This window comes from Nicotiana attenuata, unplaced genomic scaffold (genome assembly GCF_001879085.1).
Source record: "Nicotiana attenuata strain UT unplaced genomic scaffold, NIATTr2, whole genome shotgun sequence".
Lineage (NCBI taxonomy): Eukaryota > Viridiplantae > Streptophyta > Magnoliopsida > Solanales > Solanaceae > Nicotiana > Nicotiana attenuata.
The window spans coordinates 63,735-80,466 of record NW_017671255.1 but is presented as its reverse complement, the minus strand read 5'-3'; the positions used below and the strand labels follow the sequence as shown (position 1 = coordinate 80,466).

Below are 16,732 nucleotides of genomic sequence, written 5' to 3'. Positions count from 1 at the left end.
GGTATCGATGGTCAGGGTGGTGACGCCGTTGAAGATCAAGCTGGTGAGGGCACTGAAGGCCGTAATGGCGATGACCAGTAGTTTTCTTTTTGAATTTTTTGTGTATTTTTGCCGACGTCTTCATGAGCCTTTGTAAACAGTTTAATTATGAAATATCAAAGTTGTTCCTTGCATCTTCTTCTATTCCTGTGGTTATTTTCTGTACTTGTATGTTTTTCTCTTCTTTTGTTTGCTCGTTTCGCTTTTGGTCCTTCTTATTGTTGTTGTCTTTTGGCTGGCTGTGGCCTTGGAGCCGAATATTCATGGGCTATATCAGCCCCTTATTTATATAGGTCGCATGCGTTTCTTCGTTGAGACGTGGTCGAAGGCCGATAGGTGTTTGTTCGAGCGAGGTCGAACATAACCTTTTGTTAAATCACGACCGAGGGCCAGTAGCTATTTGTTTGAGCCTAGTCGAATATAACCTTTTGTTAAATCGCGACCGAGGGCCGGTAGGTGTTTGTTCGAGCTTAGTCTAACATAACTTTTTGTTAAATCGCGGTCGAGGTCCGGTAGGTGTGTTTTCGAGATTAGTCAAACATAACCTTTTATTAAATCGCGGTCGAGGGCTGGTAGGTGTTTGTTCGAGCTTAGTCGAACATAACCTTTCATTAAATCGCGGCCGAGGGCCGGTAGGTATTTGTTCGAGCTTAGTCGAACATAACCTTTCCTTGAATTGCGACTGATGGCCGGTAGGTATTTTATTAAAGGGGGTCGAACATAACCTTTTGTGAAGTTACGGCCGAGGGTCGGTAGGTGTTGTTCGAGCGGGGTCGAACGTAACCTTAATACGAAAAAGGTGTCCTGATAAACGTAAGTTTTTTTTACTTTGAAATTTTTGCTTTGGTTACATACGTGGAGAAAGTTACAGATTTTGGGTGTTGGCTGGTGTTCCATTCTTAGTCTACGTAGTCCCTTCATTGTTTGACTTGGAGAGTATTAAGGAGTCAAGTAATGAAAAAGTAACAACGGTCCCTCCCTCGCTTACTTCGACTCGAAGTTTTCCCTTCGCCGCCTCATTAAAGACCTCCTTGAGAAAACCCAAATTGGACAAAACTCAAGTGAGGGAAAAAGAGTACGACTTGGGGAACACTTTTTCTCTCAGAAGTTGAAATATTTGAGGTGGCTGATGTTCCAATTGTTTGGTAGTTGCTTTCCTTCCATTATCACTAGTTGGAATGAACCCTTGTTCGCTTTGGCTGTGATTTTGTACGGACCATCCCAGTTTGTTCCCAGCTTGCCTTCCCGGGGGTCTTTGCTCGCTTGAATTTTGGCTTTCAGCATGTAGTCCCCGACTTTAAGCGGTTGGACCTTTACTTTCTTGTTGTAATAGCGTTCTGCTTGTTATTTTTGGGCGACCATCCTTATGTACACCATATCTCTCCGTTCATCGATTTCGTCGAGTTCCTGCCTTCTGCTCTCATCGTTACTCATACCGCTTTCGTGGGAGTACCTTAGGCTGGGTTCTCTGAATTTGATCGAAATTACTGCTTCGATCCCATAGACCAAAGAGTAGGAAATCTATCCTGTGCTCGTCTTGAAGGTTGTTCAGTAGGCCCATAATACTTCTAGTAGTATTTCCGGCCATAGTCCATTGGCGTCCTCGAGCTTTTTCTTCATGATGTTTAGTATGGACTTGTTGGAGGACTCTGCTTGCCGTTACCCGCTGGGTGACATGGGGTTGAGAGTATCCTCTTGATATTCCATTTCTCGAAGAATTCGGCGATTTTCTTTCCCGTGAATTGGGGTCCATTGTCACAGTTGATCTCCTTGGGTAGGCCAAATCGGTAGATGATGTTTCTCCATATAAAGATGATTACCTCTTGTTCCCATATTTGGGCGAATACTCCTGCTTCCACCCACTTAGAGAAATAGTCAGTTAAAACCAAAAAGAATCGTACATTACCTCGCCTTGCTGGGAGGGGGCCCACGATGTCCATTCCCCATTTGATGAACGGCCAGCTCGCCTACTTGGTGTATCACGGGGGCATACTTTTGGCACTGTTCGTATTTCCTAACAAAGTCTGCGGCGTCCTTTTTCATGGTGGGCAAATAGTATCCTGCCCGTATGAGGTATCTGACTAGTGCTCGATTGTCGGAGTGAGCACCGCAATGGCCTTCATGGACTTCTTCGATGATGCGCTGGGTTTGGTTCGGGCCCAAACATTTCGCCAAAGGTCCTCCGTAAGTCCTCTTGTATAGGTCGCTATGAAGGAGACTGTATCTGGCCGCATGTATTCTTAGTTTCTTGGCTTCTTTCTTGTCGCGTGGGAGTGTGCCGTCCTGCAAATAGGCGATTATACGATTGCGCCAATCCCAAGTTAAGTTTATAGTTCATACCTCGATTTGATCCAGTGATGAGTTGAGGAGATGGACTACGCTTTTATCCCTGGTCGTGATGCTTTTGGTAGCTGCGGCCAGTTTGGCGAGGCCATCTGCTTCGGCATTCTGCGCCCATGGGATCTGGTCGAGTTGGCATTCGTCGAACTTAGGTAATAGCTTGCAGATTTCTGTCTAGTATTTTTTCTCTTTGTTCCTTGATTTGGAAACTCCATGTGACTTGGTTGACTACGAGCTGGGAATCATAGCGGAGTTTGAACCATTTCGACCCATACTTGAGTTCTAGCCTCAACCCTGCAATTACGGCCTCATACTCGGCCTCATTGTTAGTCATATCTGGTCACCTTATGGACTGGTGAATTACATTGCCTGTAGGGACCTCGAGTACGAGTACCAGTCCAGATCCTGATGCGTTGGATGTGCCATCGGTGTATAGGACCCAGATGTCTCGGGTTTGGAGGGAAGCTTGGATGGCTTCCCTTTTGACTTCAGGCATTATTTTTGCACTAAAGTCGGCGAGCACTTGTGATTTTATCACCGTTCGCGGCTGGTATGTGATATCGTGCTCGCTTAGCTCGATGTCCTACTTGGCCAGCCTCCCCAATAGCTCGGCGTTATGCAAAATGCTCCTCAGGGGAAAGGTTGTGACGACCGAGATGGGGTGGCACAGGAAATAGGGTCTAAGCTTTCGTGAAGCTACGACCAAGGCTAGAGCCAATTTTTCGAGGTGCGGGGTACCTCGTCTCGGCGTCGATGAGTGTTTTTATAATGTAATAGATGGGAGATTGTGTACCTTTGTTTTCACGGATCAAGACTGCACTTACCGCTACTTCGGAGACGGCTAGATAGACGAGGAGCTGCTCCCCAGGTTCGGGTTTTGAAAGCAGGGGTGGTAATGATCGGTATGCCTTCAGTTCTCGCAGAGCACGGACGCACTCGGGAGTCCATTTGAGGCTGTTGTCCTTTTTGAGTACGCCAAAAAATTTGTGACATCTATTAGACGACCGCGAGATGAATCTTGATAGGGCGACGATTCATCTAGTCAACCGTTGGACTTGCTTCTTGGTAGTCAAGAACTCCGGTATCCCCTCGATAGCTTTGGTTTGGTCTGGGTTGACCTCGATCGCTCGTTGCGACACCAAAAAACCCAAGAACTTTCCCGAGGCTACGCCAAACGCGCATTTCTCCGGGTTTAGCTTTATTTCGTACCGTCTTAGTATGTCAAAAGTTTCTATCAAATGATCGATGTGATCCTCTACCTTTTCGGACTTGACCAACATGTCGTCTATATATACCTCCATGGTCTTGCTGAGTTGGTCTTTGAACATCTTCGTCACCAATCTTTGATATGTAGCCCCCACGTTCTTCAGCCCAAACGGCATGACCCTATAACAATACGTTCCTTGGTGGGTGATGAACGTGGTCTTCTCCTGGTCTTCTTCCTCCATAAGAATTTGGTTATAGCCTGAGTAAGCGTCCAAGAAACTCAATAGTTCGTGCCCGGCTATTGCGTCGATGAGCTGGTTGATGTGGGGGTAATAGGAACAAATCCTTCACACATGCTTTTGTTCAAATCTGTGAAATCCACGCACACCCGCCATTTCCTGTTTTTCTTTTTGACCACCACTACGTTGGCGATCCACTTAGGGTACTTCGACTCCCTGATGGAGCCGTTCTCTAAAATAATTTCCACCTCCTCGCGGACTGCATCGTTGATGTCGAGGTTGAATTTACACCTGACATGTTTTATTGAGGGGTGGAATGGGTCGACGTTTAATTTGTGTGTGGAGATTTCCCTTGGGATGCCCGGCATATCTGCATGGCTGAAGGCAAATAAATTTGCATTAGTTATTAAAAATTGACTGAATTTACCTGGTTCGCGGAGTTTGCGGGCGATATAGGTTTGTTACGGTCATTGAGGTCCAATTGAACGGGGTCGAGGTCTTCTATGGTCGAATATGCAGCCTCGACCATCTCGGGATTCGTGATGACGTCCCCGATCTCTCTTTACGTCGACCTCGACCCTGTTGATTGCTATGCCTCTTTTTCCTTGTCTTTTTTATATTGGGTTGTCGTGTTGTCTAAGGCAATGTGGTAGCATTCCCGGGACGTATGCTGTTCTCCGTGTATGCTGAATATTCCTCATGGGGTTGGGAATTAATTACTTGGTATAGGCTGGAGGGGATGGCTCTCATAGGATGTATCCATGATCGTTCCACGGTGGCATTGTACGCGGTGGCCTGGTCCATAATATGGAATGTCGTCTCTAGAGTCACGACAGCGGCCAAAACAGGGAGTGTAATTTCTTTGGACGTCCGTTCAATTGCATTATTAAAGTCGATTAGCGTGATGCAGCGTGACACTATCTTGTCCTCGAGTCTCATTTGGGTGAGGACTCGGGGATGGATAATGCATGCTCCACTTCCATCGTCCACCATGATGCATTTTACATCGGTATCTAAAATGCGTAAAGTAATAACGAGGGCGTCATTATGAGGAAAAGTCAAACCGTCGGCATCCAACTCATCGAAGATGATACTTTTTTTGAGTCTGTCGTGTCGTTCGCGAATGATAGACCGATTGAGCTTGTGAGTGGTGGTGAACTTCACGCTGTTGATAGAGGCGTCGTCGCTGCCGCTGATGATGATATTGATAGTACGGGCCGGTAACTTCGGCAGGCCTTGGTGTTCACGTCCTCTGGCGAAGTTGTTTCTCCCCTTGTCGCTTAACAGCTCCTTGAGGTGTCCCTACCGCAACACGTTCACGACTTCTTGTCTGAGGGTGATGGAATCTTCTGTTTTGTGCCCATGTTCTTGGTGGAACTCACAGAGGGCATCGGATTTTCTGGTGTTCGGGTCTGATCTCATCTTCAGCGGCCATTTCACCTTTGTTCCGAGTTTCTCAAGGGCGTAGACTATTTCTGTAGGTGACACACAAAAATTGTGAGCAGATAATAAAGGGGGCATACCTTTTTCGTTCTAGTGAGTCCCTGTCCTTGTTCTGGATGGGCCTTCTTCATGGCGGGGGGAAGGTGCGGAGGCCCCCCTAACATATGGATGGTGTCGTTCCCTGTTGGGTCGCGCAATCGGGTGATCCCTCTTGATGTTGTCTCTTCGTTCCTTTCTGGATTCGGTTAGTACTTATTTTAGCCGGTGAGTTGGTCCGTTGAGGTCGTCTTCATCTGCTCGGACCTCGGCGCAATAGGTATTATGGATTTCGTCCCAAGTGGTTGGGGGATATTTCATCAATCGGCTCAACAGTTTCTAGTCGCTCTTGAACCATCTCTACTCAACCCGTTCTGGAAAGGTACGACCATCATCCCTTCGAATACGTTCGGTAGAGTCATCCTTACTCTGTCGAATCGAACGAGAAGTCCCTTAGTCCCTCTCCCGAAGAATGCTTGATAGCGAATATGTCGTTTACACTTGATTCAGCCTTCTTGGCTCCGGCATGGGCAGTTACGAACTTATCGGCCATTTCCTCAAAAGTTTCTATGGAGCGGGCTGGTAGTTGTGAATACCACATTAGTTCCCCTTGCGTAAGGGTTTTGCCAAACTTCTTCAGCAAAATAGAGGACACTTGTTCATTGGCGAGGTTGTTGCCTTTCACGGCGGTGACGTAATGAGTCACATGATCCTCAGGATCGGTTGTTCCGTCGTATATCCTGAGGTAGGGCGGCATTTTGAAGGTCTTTGGTATGGCATGCGGGGCTGCGTCATCGCTATACGGCTGCTCTACAAACTTGCCGGCGTCTCATTTTGGCAACAGCTTAGGAGCATCGGTATCTTGTCGACTCGTTCTTGGTGTTCTTTTATATGGTCTCGGAGTGCTTTGTTTTCATTCTCCATTTCTTCCATCCTCTTTAGAACGGCAGTGAGGGCGCTTTCACCTGCACTGTTAGTAATATTGTAAGTTATACCTGTCGTCGGAGGGCTTGGTCGGTTGCACTGTTCGTCTGTTTGTTGTATCATGCAAGCTCTTGCGGTTTCTGTAGTCATGCCCGGAGCAGGTTTGTTGAGGACGCTCACTAGCGTGTCGGTCAGCCATGCTTCGAGGAGTTTTTTCACAGCTGGGGGCGTCCCTTCTTCTGCGGACGTGGAGGCCCCTTTTCCACTGGGTTTTGTTATGATGCAGTGGGGGGAGGCGACCTTTCACGCCTAGGGGACGCATTGGGCGTCACGTCCTCACCTACTATTTCGCAGCTCTCGTTGATAACATTCATGAGGTTGCTAGGGAAATCACTTGTTATTTTTGTCCTTTCTCCTTGTTTACCTGCCATGTAGGGTTTTGTACGTACAAAGAAAGGAGATCTCGGGGTTTGTGATGTTAGTGACTTGCATTAGCTATAGATTTAGAGGAAACTAAAAATTTAACTAAGAAATTCCCACCAGACGGCGCCAAATTATTTGACCAAAAAATATAGATCTTGGTTCAAATAATTAAATTTATACTAATAAGGGTTAATCTCAATTAACAATAATATCCCAAAGATGGAATTCACGGAAGTGCAATAAATGATATGCAGATAGATTTTTTATAATAACGGCGGCACACAATCAATATTTAAGAAGTCAAAGGAAGTGATATAGCATTAAATAGTGATGAACAACAATAAATGGCACTTATGTAAATAGAACGGATGAGTCACCCAATAAAGGATGAAATTAGTGAATGTTCCTTTTGACAATGATGAGTGATGGATAAGCCTTTGAATATCTGAGTTATTCTCGGATCCAGAGGAAAAGTGTAGATAAGAATCTTATTGAAAATGTTGTTTTTATATGTTGCAATAAGATATGATTCTCTTTTTTAAAGTCAAAGTGTATTTTATAAATGAATATCACATGTCCCCTATCATTGTGTCTCTTTCTATTTATAGGGAACATATTCTTAAAATCCCTAATAGTACAAATGTAGAGAATAACCACTAGAATATTCTCTTTAATGTCATATCTTGAAACTAGCCATTATAACTATGTCAAGGGTACCCGACCTCGGCCTCAATCTTTGACAACTCCTCGACTTCAGTCCTCGCTGGCTCTTCGACCATGGCCTTTGTTGTTAATTAGATTACTTCGACAAGTGGCGGCCCATGATGTTTTACTAATACCATTTCGGCTAGAGATAGATTTTGACTCATACAGCATGCATATTAGGGATTTAACTTCAATCAATGAGCTTTATTTTTTAGAAAATGACAAAAATTGCTAAACTTAACAATCCTACTTGAAAATTCTATTAGATTTTATTTTGGGACCAAATTGCTCACCTCTTTTCATATATTAAGGACTTTATCTGTTAAGGTATATACATGAAGGACCAAAATAAAGCAACCCCATACATTAAGGATTATTTGATCATTTTCTCTCCTATCCTATTTTTCTTTTATCTGCTTTGAGAAATATTAAAAGAAGAAACCCAAAGAAAAATCATAATTTCCACTTCCGTTTTTTCCTTCTCATCATAGTAACCAAACATAGCGCCCAGATCGACTGATCACTTATCTGAGTTATCTCTATATAGTATTATCAATAAATATTGCTGGCTCTCGTAAGATCAAGTCCACAATCCTCAAACTCTCCTCCAATGGCTACTCTTGTTTCTTCATCCTCTCTTCTCCATTCCTCTTCTTCTTTCAGCTCCTCTTCTTCTTCAACTTCATTAATTTCCCCTGTTTCACGCTTCTCTCTTAAATTTTCTTCTTCTTCTTCTCTCTCTTCTTCTCTTTCCATTTCCCCATCTTTCCTTGCATATCCAACAACTAATTCTAGGCGGTTTTCTACCTCCCAGTACTTCACTGTACAGGCTAGTGCAGCTGAGAAGAAGAAGGTGCTTATTGTTAATACAAACAGTGGTGGTCATGCAGTCATTGGGTTCTACTTTGCTAAAGAATTGCTGGGTTCTGGTCATGATGTTACCATTCTTACCGTTGGAGAAGAGAGCTCTGATAAGATGAAGAAAACTCCTTTCAACAGATTCTCAGTTAAGAATTACCGTCTTTTTATATACTCTCTATTTCCAATTTAATATAATGTTATCAATTGGCTCGGAGTTTAACATGTTAATTAAGAACAATGGACAATGTATACTCCCTCCAGTCCTTTTTTATCAAAGTCATTTAAGGTTTTGACACACTTGTTAAATGGATCATTTAATAGTATTAATCAAGGATTATTTGACTAAACTACCTTTATCTCTTGTTTAAATGAGCAATTAATGAATATATGCCTTTTGGTTTTGGTATAGTAAGAGTGGAATTGGGGAAAAAAAAAAGTTAATGCATTTTGTCTTCTGAAGTGACAATTATTTTGGATTAAGTGACATAAAACGGAGTATTAATTAGTGATAGTGGAAAAATTTAGACTAATGGTTGAAATGTGGAAATGTGGAGAACATATCAAATTTAAAATTGAATAGTTTAATGTATTTAAGTTCTTGAAAAATGGGAAAATTGTATAAAAATGGAATGCTGTGAATCATTTTGAACACCTAAAATAGGACGTGTCATATAAACTGGGATGGAAGGAGTAGTTTCAAACTGCAAACATTGATTCGATACTTTCTGGGGGTTTTTAGAATCTTACTTGGTATCTATGTTGCCCAATGGACTAATTTTCAGGAAATTACAAGTGCTGGTGGTCGAACAGTATGGGGTGATCCTGCAGATGTGGGGAAGATCTTAGAGGGAGAAGTATTTGATGCCGTTTTGGACAACAATGGTAAAGACTTGGATGCTGTGAGGTTAGTTTTTTCCCTTGTTCTAACACTAAATCAGAGTTTTAGTTAAGCAAGTTTTTCTTAACGCTTCAAGTAGTGGATAATGCTTATGGAATCAAATGCTCAGATTAGAAACTGTTGATCACATGGAGTAATTTTTTCTTGTTTCTGTAGTGATTACTGTAGTAGGATTTTAGACTATTAGGTAAAGTACTAGAAATAGGGGATGATGTCTCGCTTAGTAAGGTGGGGTTGTTTATATCTATACATATTTAGGTTAATAATGCTTTCTTTTATTGAAGAATGATTACAGTTTCATGATTAGACAAGTTTCAAATGGGATTAGATCCCTTATGCAGCTTTATGCTAGCTCATCTTTGGTGTATAGTATTTGCAATTGCTACGGAATTTGAATGTATAAATACATAAGTTATAGGTAGTTTCTGCACAATTCATATGTAGCATCCGTGTTTTACCCTCTTTGGTTATATAATGGTGATTAAAGTTTGAGATATGTAGCAATCTCAACATAAATAGTTAATCAAAGTTTTGCTAATAAATTTCTTCTGTAGGCCTGTGGCTGACTGGGCCCAGAGTTCGGGTGCCAAGCAATTTTTGTTTATCAGCAGTGCCGGAATCTACAAGTCAACTGATGAGCCTCCTCATGTTGAAGGGGTAGGATTAATGTTTTGCTGCCGCCTCTATAAACAGAATTTGCTTTGTCAAGTAAACTTTCGACCTTACAGGATGCTGTGAAAGCTGATGCTGGCCATGTGGGAGTCGAGAAATACATCTCCGAGATATTTGATAGTTGGGCAAGCTTCCGTCCCCAGTATATGATTGGCTCTGGCAATAACAAGGATTGTGAGGAATGGTTCTTTGATCGTAAGTAAACAAGCTTGCATAATATAAACAGTACTAGTTTTTGTTAGTACTTAAAAAAGGACTGGTGTTTCACTGCTGTTGTGTTTTTGTTGTTAGTTTTTAGATCACTTTAGTAATAACGTATGACATAATTGAAGTGACAGATGGAGAATTTAAATGTTGTGAATTCTGAAATGTATATATATTGGGTTTGACCCCATAACACTGGTTTCTGCCGAATTCGTTACCATTGTTGAATCCGCACTGCATAATTGGATAACCATTTAGAAACACTAGTGACATGTGAAGGTTACCTCAGATTCAAATAGCATAATTTTGATTGCAGCCAGTTTTGTGAGTTCTACTAATGGTCCGTATCTCTTTTTTTAATCGTATCATACAGGTATTGTTCGTGGACGACCAGTTCCAATACCTGGATCTGGAATGCAGCTAACCAACATAGCACATGTCAGGGACTTATCATCCATGCTTACCGCGGCTGTCCAGAATCCTGCTGCTGCTAGCGGTCACATCTTCAACTGTGTTAGTGACCGTGCTGTGACATTGGATGGAATGGCCAAATTATGCGCTAAAGCTGCTGGGCTCTCTGTTGAGATTGTGCATTATGACCCCAAGGCAGTGGGAGTTGATGCTAAAAAAGCTTTTCCTTTCCGCAACATGGTATGTATCCGTATTTCTCCTGTCATTGTAAGGTGGAAAATGCACTGAATGCTTCACTTTGCAGATTTTCATAATTTATTTCAATTGATAGACCTATCCATGTTCTGGACCTCTTGGTTTCTGCATCAGTTCTTTATCTCCACTGGTGTTTCTTTGCAGCATTTCTATTCTGAGCCTAGAGCTGCCAAGGAGATTCTGGGATGGAGTGCTACGACTAACCTACCAGAAGATTTGAAGGAGCGATTTGATGAGTACGTGAAGATTGGCAGAGATAAGAAAGAAATGAAGTTTGAACTAGACGATAAGATCCTAGAAGCTCTAAAAGTACCAGTTGCTGCTTGATTAGCCGCATCCCACATATTTTTACATTCTTCAACTTTTTGAATTTGAGCTATTTATAGAGAAGGTGTATGTCTCTCAATATTCCCTAACAAGTTATCTAAATGTTGTAAGGAATTGATCAAGTTCAAGAATTGAGATATATGATCTATTGTTCGGCGCGTTATGTGCAGAATTTGTATGTTGAATGGTAATCTTGGCCCAAGAGTTGCAGCTTTACACTTGCTCAGTTGCTCCCTTTCTGCACCCTTTAGTCCCATTCATAAATTTGAACATTTAACTTGGGGCTATATCAACCATTTGTCTCGCTATTACTGATTATACTTGAGCCTAAATTCTACACTTTGGTTCGGTCATCATTGGCACTAAATAGACCAGGCATATCTGCAGACTATCTCATTTAAACATGATTAAGTTACTCACCCATGCTCCACCAGATCAACTTTTGTTTATGGCATTTAAGTTGGTTATCAGGTAAGGTAAATACTCGATCAGTTGATCCAGGAAAATATGGACTATGAGAAAGGGAAAAAGCTCATAGTATAAACTTTGTTTGGCATGTTGTAGATTGTATTTGGGAAAATATTCTTGAAGAACTCAATACGTTAAACTAACGCAAGCAACAAATGAAGTCTAATAAAGTTATACCAAATATTAAATAACAATTCTCAGCCTCCATAAACACAGGTTGGACAGAAGAGTTTGAACCCGATACTAATGACAAGAAATGATATTGAAATCTAACCTACATTATGATAGTACTAAAAGCTAGACTAGCTTATTAAGTACAATCTGGCAATTTATGACCTAGTACAACGGGAATTTAAGACTAGGCCATGATTGTGTTTCTTTAAAAGCTTATTCTTCCTGCTTGATATCAAGACCCTTGAGCCTTGTCTCCAACTCGAATTCATTATCTGCTTCTTCATCAGCCTCTTCATCATATTCTTCTCCTTCGGGATCATTTTCATCCAAAGGCCCAAGAACATTAAGTGAATTCTTAAAGATATCTTTAACCTCATCAATTCCTTCATCAGATATGAAGTTGCCATTGATGTTCAGCACCTTAAAGCCAGGTTTGCTCGCAACAGCTTGTGCCAAGCACCTGGCACCAGCTCTTCTTATAGCATTGGTACTCATATCCAGTTCATTTAATTGACCGTGACCATCCTCCAATGCCTTTGCAATTAAGATAGCACCCTCGTCTTTCAACTCATTCTCTGCTAACCTCAACTTGGTAAGAAATTGCTTTGCAGCTATACAGGCTGCCAGAGCAGGAGCAGCTTTAGCTGTGATATCATTTCCATCCATCTCCAAAACCTCAAGGGATGGAGCAGATCCCTTGAGGGCATTAGCAAGAGCAATGGACCCTTCATCCTCCAAATTCAGATAACTAAGGTAGATTTCAGTTAAGTCGGAAAAGATTGATAGTACTTTGCTCAAGGCAATTCCAGCTTCCACACCAAACATGTTGTCACGCAAATCAAGTTTCTTTAAATCCCTACATACTCCAAGGGCTTGTGAAAGAGCAACCCCACCTTCAGATCCTACCCTTGTAGATGAACACCGGAAATCCTCCAATGCAGGAGACTGTTTCACAAGTTCAGAAATAGCAAGTGCACCCTCATCTCCTGTCATGTTATTGTGAAAATGAAGGATACGAAGTTTACCGGTTGAAGGGATCAGCTCGCAGACTGCTTGTGCTGCTTCCTCGGAAATGCCGTCATTCATCAAATAGAGCTCCTCCAAGTTCCGTTGTGACTTCAAAAGTGCCCCAAAAGCCCTTACGCCTTTTTCACCTAAAGCATTGTTAGAAAGATTGAGATACCTCAAGTCACAGGCACCCAAAGCAGAAGAAAAGATTTCCATGACTTCCAGTGCTTCTTCCTCTGGTCTACCCGCTATGAAATCTGAAAGGTCCACTTCTGTCAATTGATCTTTAAGAGAGGACAAAATGGGTCCTGCAATTTTAGCAGCATCCACACCAAAGCTTCTATTGCTGAAACATATCCTTTTATAATTATTCCCGGGTTCACTTAGTGGTTTCAATAACTCCTCAGCCTCCTCTGCATTGATGAAATCCCGTCTACCTTTGGATATATCAAAAATAGTAGTTTCATCAGATGCCTTAACCTTCTCAGGTATTACACCTTCTGCAGATTCCTTTGTCTGAGGGCCTCTTTTAATAACTTCTAACATAAGCCTACTAGATTCCTTAGCATAAAGTTGCACCGCAGAACTTCCATCTCCATCTGGCTCCTTGTCAAAATGTTGATTGGCAGACGCAAAAGCCACGGCTTCTATTTGTTTGGCATCCTCCTCAGCTTCTTCTTTACTCAAAAGGCCATATTTCCTGGATAGGATGGATGGAGTAGTAAGATTCTTGGTCATTTTCTCCACAAGCATAAGTCTGGTACTTAGGCTTGGGGGCCACAGCTTCATAGAGAATCCTGCAGAATCCATCTTCAATAGCCCGGAAAAACAGCTGCAGTCAGAAGACTATTCCGTACAACAAAAGAAGAATAAGGAAATGATCCACTACATATGCCATTTAAAATTTTGCAAATTATTCCTCACGGACACCCTCTAAATTTTTTTTCTGAACCTTTTCAACACTAAGCTAAGACCAAGGGAAACAATAACAAATGAGCTTGGTTCATGTTTATGCTTTCAGCGTGTCCATGATTGACATCAGTAGATAAGCACATCAACAATTGATCATGTGCAATTATGAGTTCCCTCAGACTTTGGTACCATATGCCACCAAGAAATGAAAAGAAAAGTGCCTAGAAAGTCAACTATCTGGCATTCAGGAAAGTTGTCTGAAAAATGGTAAAAACATTTCCTACAAGATAAAATCCCTCTAAGATTAAATCCTGCAAAATGTGCACGAAACTTGAAGAAAAATGTTTCCTTGTTATTTTAAACTTTCCTTTTCTCTTCAAACAGACACATGGAATATCTAAATAAGTGAAAAAGATAATGCCAAAGCATCTGTATGATCACAATAAGAAGATCAAATGAAAGATGCCATTACTATAATGACTAGTTTCTAATTTCAACCCTTTTCAATAAAGGTTTAAGCATTGATAAGCTTGACTTAGAGGTACTTTTTTCATAAGAAACAATAACTATAAACAGGGCTAACAATGGGCTACAAAGCATTATCAGCAACACGATGCTATTTTCTACACAGTTGTGTTCCATACTTTGGGTTTCAACCAAGATTTGCTGTTTTCTACTCACGATTTGCTATTTTATGGTCAATTGATGCAACACAATTAATTTTATCTCACTGGACAAACAGAACAAGCATTTGTCTGATAAATGCAAGACCTTTTTAAAATGGCAATTAGTCCTATGGCAGGAGTAAGGTTGGTGCATATTGACATTCAGATCATGGTCATAAGTTGCAAAAACATCCACAACAGGTAAAATTACATATAAGCATCCTAGCCTCTGGTGCAATAAGGAAATCTTTTTTCCCAATAACATCTCACGTGTGCACCAAATACCATGTATTTAGGAAAAATAGCAAATCATATAATTGAGCCACAAAAGGAAGTGACTGTTCTGTTTGGAAGTATTAGCTCGAACACCATCATGAGCTATTCACATTGAATTCAGACTTTTAACAGTTATATATCTCTCGTCAGTTTAGCAAATCTATAGTCTTTTCATTAGCAAACTAGGAGCTCTATTTATGCTTTAAAATATTACTGTTTCTCTTTTGTTAAAGGGAAAAAAGGCTCAAAAAGGAGGTGAACAAATTTATCCGTATTTCGCTGACATCTCATCGCCACATAAAAAGGAAATGCATTTATGATAAGCTACTATCCGTGATTAAACTTCTCATAGTTTTTGATTCATCTTGTCAGTAAAATACCACGCAAAAAGTTACTATGCTTGAAGCATATCTCGAAGCTTCTGAGTTTGTAACTTTGTATCATTTAATTTTTCCCCTTGCATCAAGCAATAACTCAAATACAATTCCAAGGGCAAACAAGAGACAGATTTCTTCATATTTTGCATTTATTATTGGGACATTTTTCACAACAGTCAGAAGGCTAAGAAGAGTCTCCACATTTTGATTCTCCCTCCCTCCCTCTTCAAGTAAAGAATTGATCTCGGAAACAATAGACATTTTGTATTCATTTTCCTGGTGATGCTATACAAGGAGGTGCTCGATATTTTGTTATTTCAAAAGCCATCAAGAACTAAGAATGTTCTCCTTTCAAATCTGTGGAACATTTCAAAGTCACACCTTTCTGCAGATCACCAGGAGAAATTTGGAAAGACAGGGGTTCTGTCAAAACTACTGAAGGTCTTATGGTATAAGTGTAACCACCTAAGCCGCGACTTGGAGTTACATTTCTCGTTGTATCACACTTGCCCTTTACGTACAAATAAAGTCCATGAACATAGTTATCCTGGTAGGGCATCAATAAGTATGCATTTTTTGTTCAATATCTGTATATGCATATACTAAACAGAATGAAAAATGGCTGAACAGAGTGGAAAAAAATAAATGATTCACATAGTTGACCCCAACTATTTTAAAATGAAGCATAACTGGTTGATTTATATACAAATAAACTCCACTCAAATGGTTACTGCTCTCCATTTTTGTACAAACCTAAGCCACATTTTGATTCATTATACAAAATCTGTGTCTCATTACTCATCAAAACGAACCACTTATTAAAAAAATACTGCCTTAACATAGCAGAAAAAATCATTCAAATGATGAAAAGCGAGAAATGCACCCATAATTGAACAAATGGACAAATGACGTAATACAAAACAAAATAAAATAGAGAGTTAACCGAAAGTCCTCATTCCGCAATCGAAAGTCAACAGGGGTAAAAAATATGGAAAATCTTAAATCAGATCGAAAGAAACCAAATAGAACTCTTAACATAAACGAATGTAAAGAGAGACAAGATTGAGTAAAGGAACTTACTGGTTGGAACAAACCCTAGAAGTGGCGAAGCGGGATAAGAGAGAGAGAGATGCAGAAAAAACCCTAGAGAAGAGGGGGAGAGAGAGAGAGAGAATAGGGAGAGATGGAGTAAAGATAAAGGGATAATACTATTTGAAAGAATTAGTTTGTGGTGGCAATCATGATGATAGTCGTGTGCTGTGTGCAGAAGAAATTGCCCTCAAATTTTTGAGGAATGAATTTGGAGGGAAAGCTTACCCCTTTTTTTTGGGTCACCTTTTTTCACGATTCGAAAATGTCCAATAAGACTACCAGATTATTGACAGTTTATTTTTCGAAAAGATAGGTTATTGTCTAGTGTTTAGTTGTAATCAAATGGAGAAAAATGGTTACATAACTTTTGAAAGGATATCTTTTTTTCATAATTTAACTCAATTTTTAATTTCATGTTATTATTTTTAATTAACGTTAAGTCATTATTGTCAATTTTTAATAATCTCGAGTTTCTTCGGAACACCATTTAACTTGTTAATTAGTATTAATATTAATATTAATAGTAAATACTTCTTTTTAAAATAAAAAAATGTTTTTTGAAAATATTTTTTTGAAGTAATTATTAGAGCATGTTTGTCCATGAAATTTTTTTTTTACTTTTTTCGAAATCACTATTTGGCCATAAAGTTTTTAATTTTTCCTTGAAAATGAATTTTGGAATTTTTCGAGACTTTGCAAAGTTCCTAAAGGCTGTTTTTTAAATTTCCACTCAGATCACTCATAAAAATTAAAAAACAACCCAAATTATATTCATTT

General features: G+C 40.4%; 2 protein-coding genes across 3 annotated transcripts; one reads left to right on the top strand and one right to left on the bottom strand.

Moving 5' to 3' along the window:
* Window positions 1–7,838: 7,838 nt before the first annotated feature.
* On the top strand, window positions 7,839–11,199 carry LOC109207081 (chloroplast stem-loop binding protein of 41 kDa a, chloroplastic). Its single transcript, XM_019369964.1, has 6 exons — window positions 7,839–8,361; window positions 8,999–9,120; window positions 9,669–9,771; window positions 9,843–9,981; window positions 10,364–10,641; window positions 10,801–11,199. The coding sequence occupies exons 1-6, from the start codon at window positions 7,966–7,968 to the stop codon at window positions 10,981–10,983; spliced, it is 1,221 nt and encodes a 406-aa protein (XP_019225509.1). The 5' UTR covers window positions 7,839–7,965; the 3' UTR covers window positions 10,984–11,199.
* A 392-nt stretch (window positions 11,200–11,591) lies between these two features.
* On the bottom strand, window positions 11,592–16,188 carry LOC109207080 (RAN GTPase-activating protein 1-like). Of its 2 annotated transcripts, none has more exons than XM_019369962.1 (2): window positions 15,944–16,188; window positions 11,592–13,479 (listed from the first exon to the last, which is right to left on the bottom strand). In XM_019369962.1, exon 2 carries the CDS (start codon window positions 13,441–13,443, stop codon window positions 11,839–11,841), a length of 1,605 nt encoding a protein of 534 aa, XP_019225507.1. In that variant the 5' UTR covers window positions 13,444–13,479; window positions 15,944–16,188; the 3' UTR covers window positions 11,592–11,838. The 2 variants fall into 2 exon arrangements, with proteins under 2 accessions (XP_019225507.1, XP_019225506.1); XM_019369961.1 differs by having other exon boundaries at window positions 11,592–13,443; window positions 15,944–16,186.
* Window positions 16,189–16,732: the final 544 nt, after the last annotated feature.

Coding starts and splice junctions, on each gene's coding strand:
- LOC109207081 (XM_019369964.1), top strand. CDS start 7,966: ATGGCTACTCTTGTTTCTTCATCCTCTCTTCTCCATTCCTCTTCTTCT. Junction 8,362..8,998: donor CTCCTTTCAACAGATTCTCA/GTTAAGAATTAC, acceptor ACTAATTTTCAG/GAAATTACAAGTGCTGGTGG. Junction 9,982..10,363: donor TGAGGAATGGTTCTTTGATC/GTAAGTAAACAA, acceptor CGTATCATACAG/GTATTGTTCGTGGACGACCA.
- LOC109207080 (XM_019369962.1), bottom strand. CDS start 13,443: ATGGATTCTGCAGGATTCTCTATGAAGCTGTGGCCCCCAAGCCTAAGT.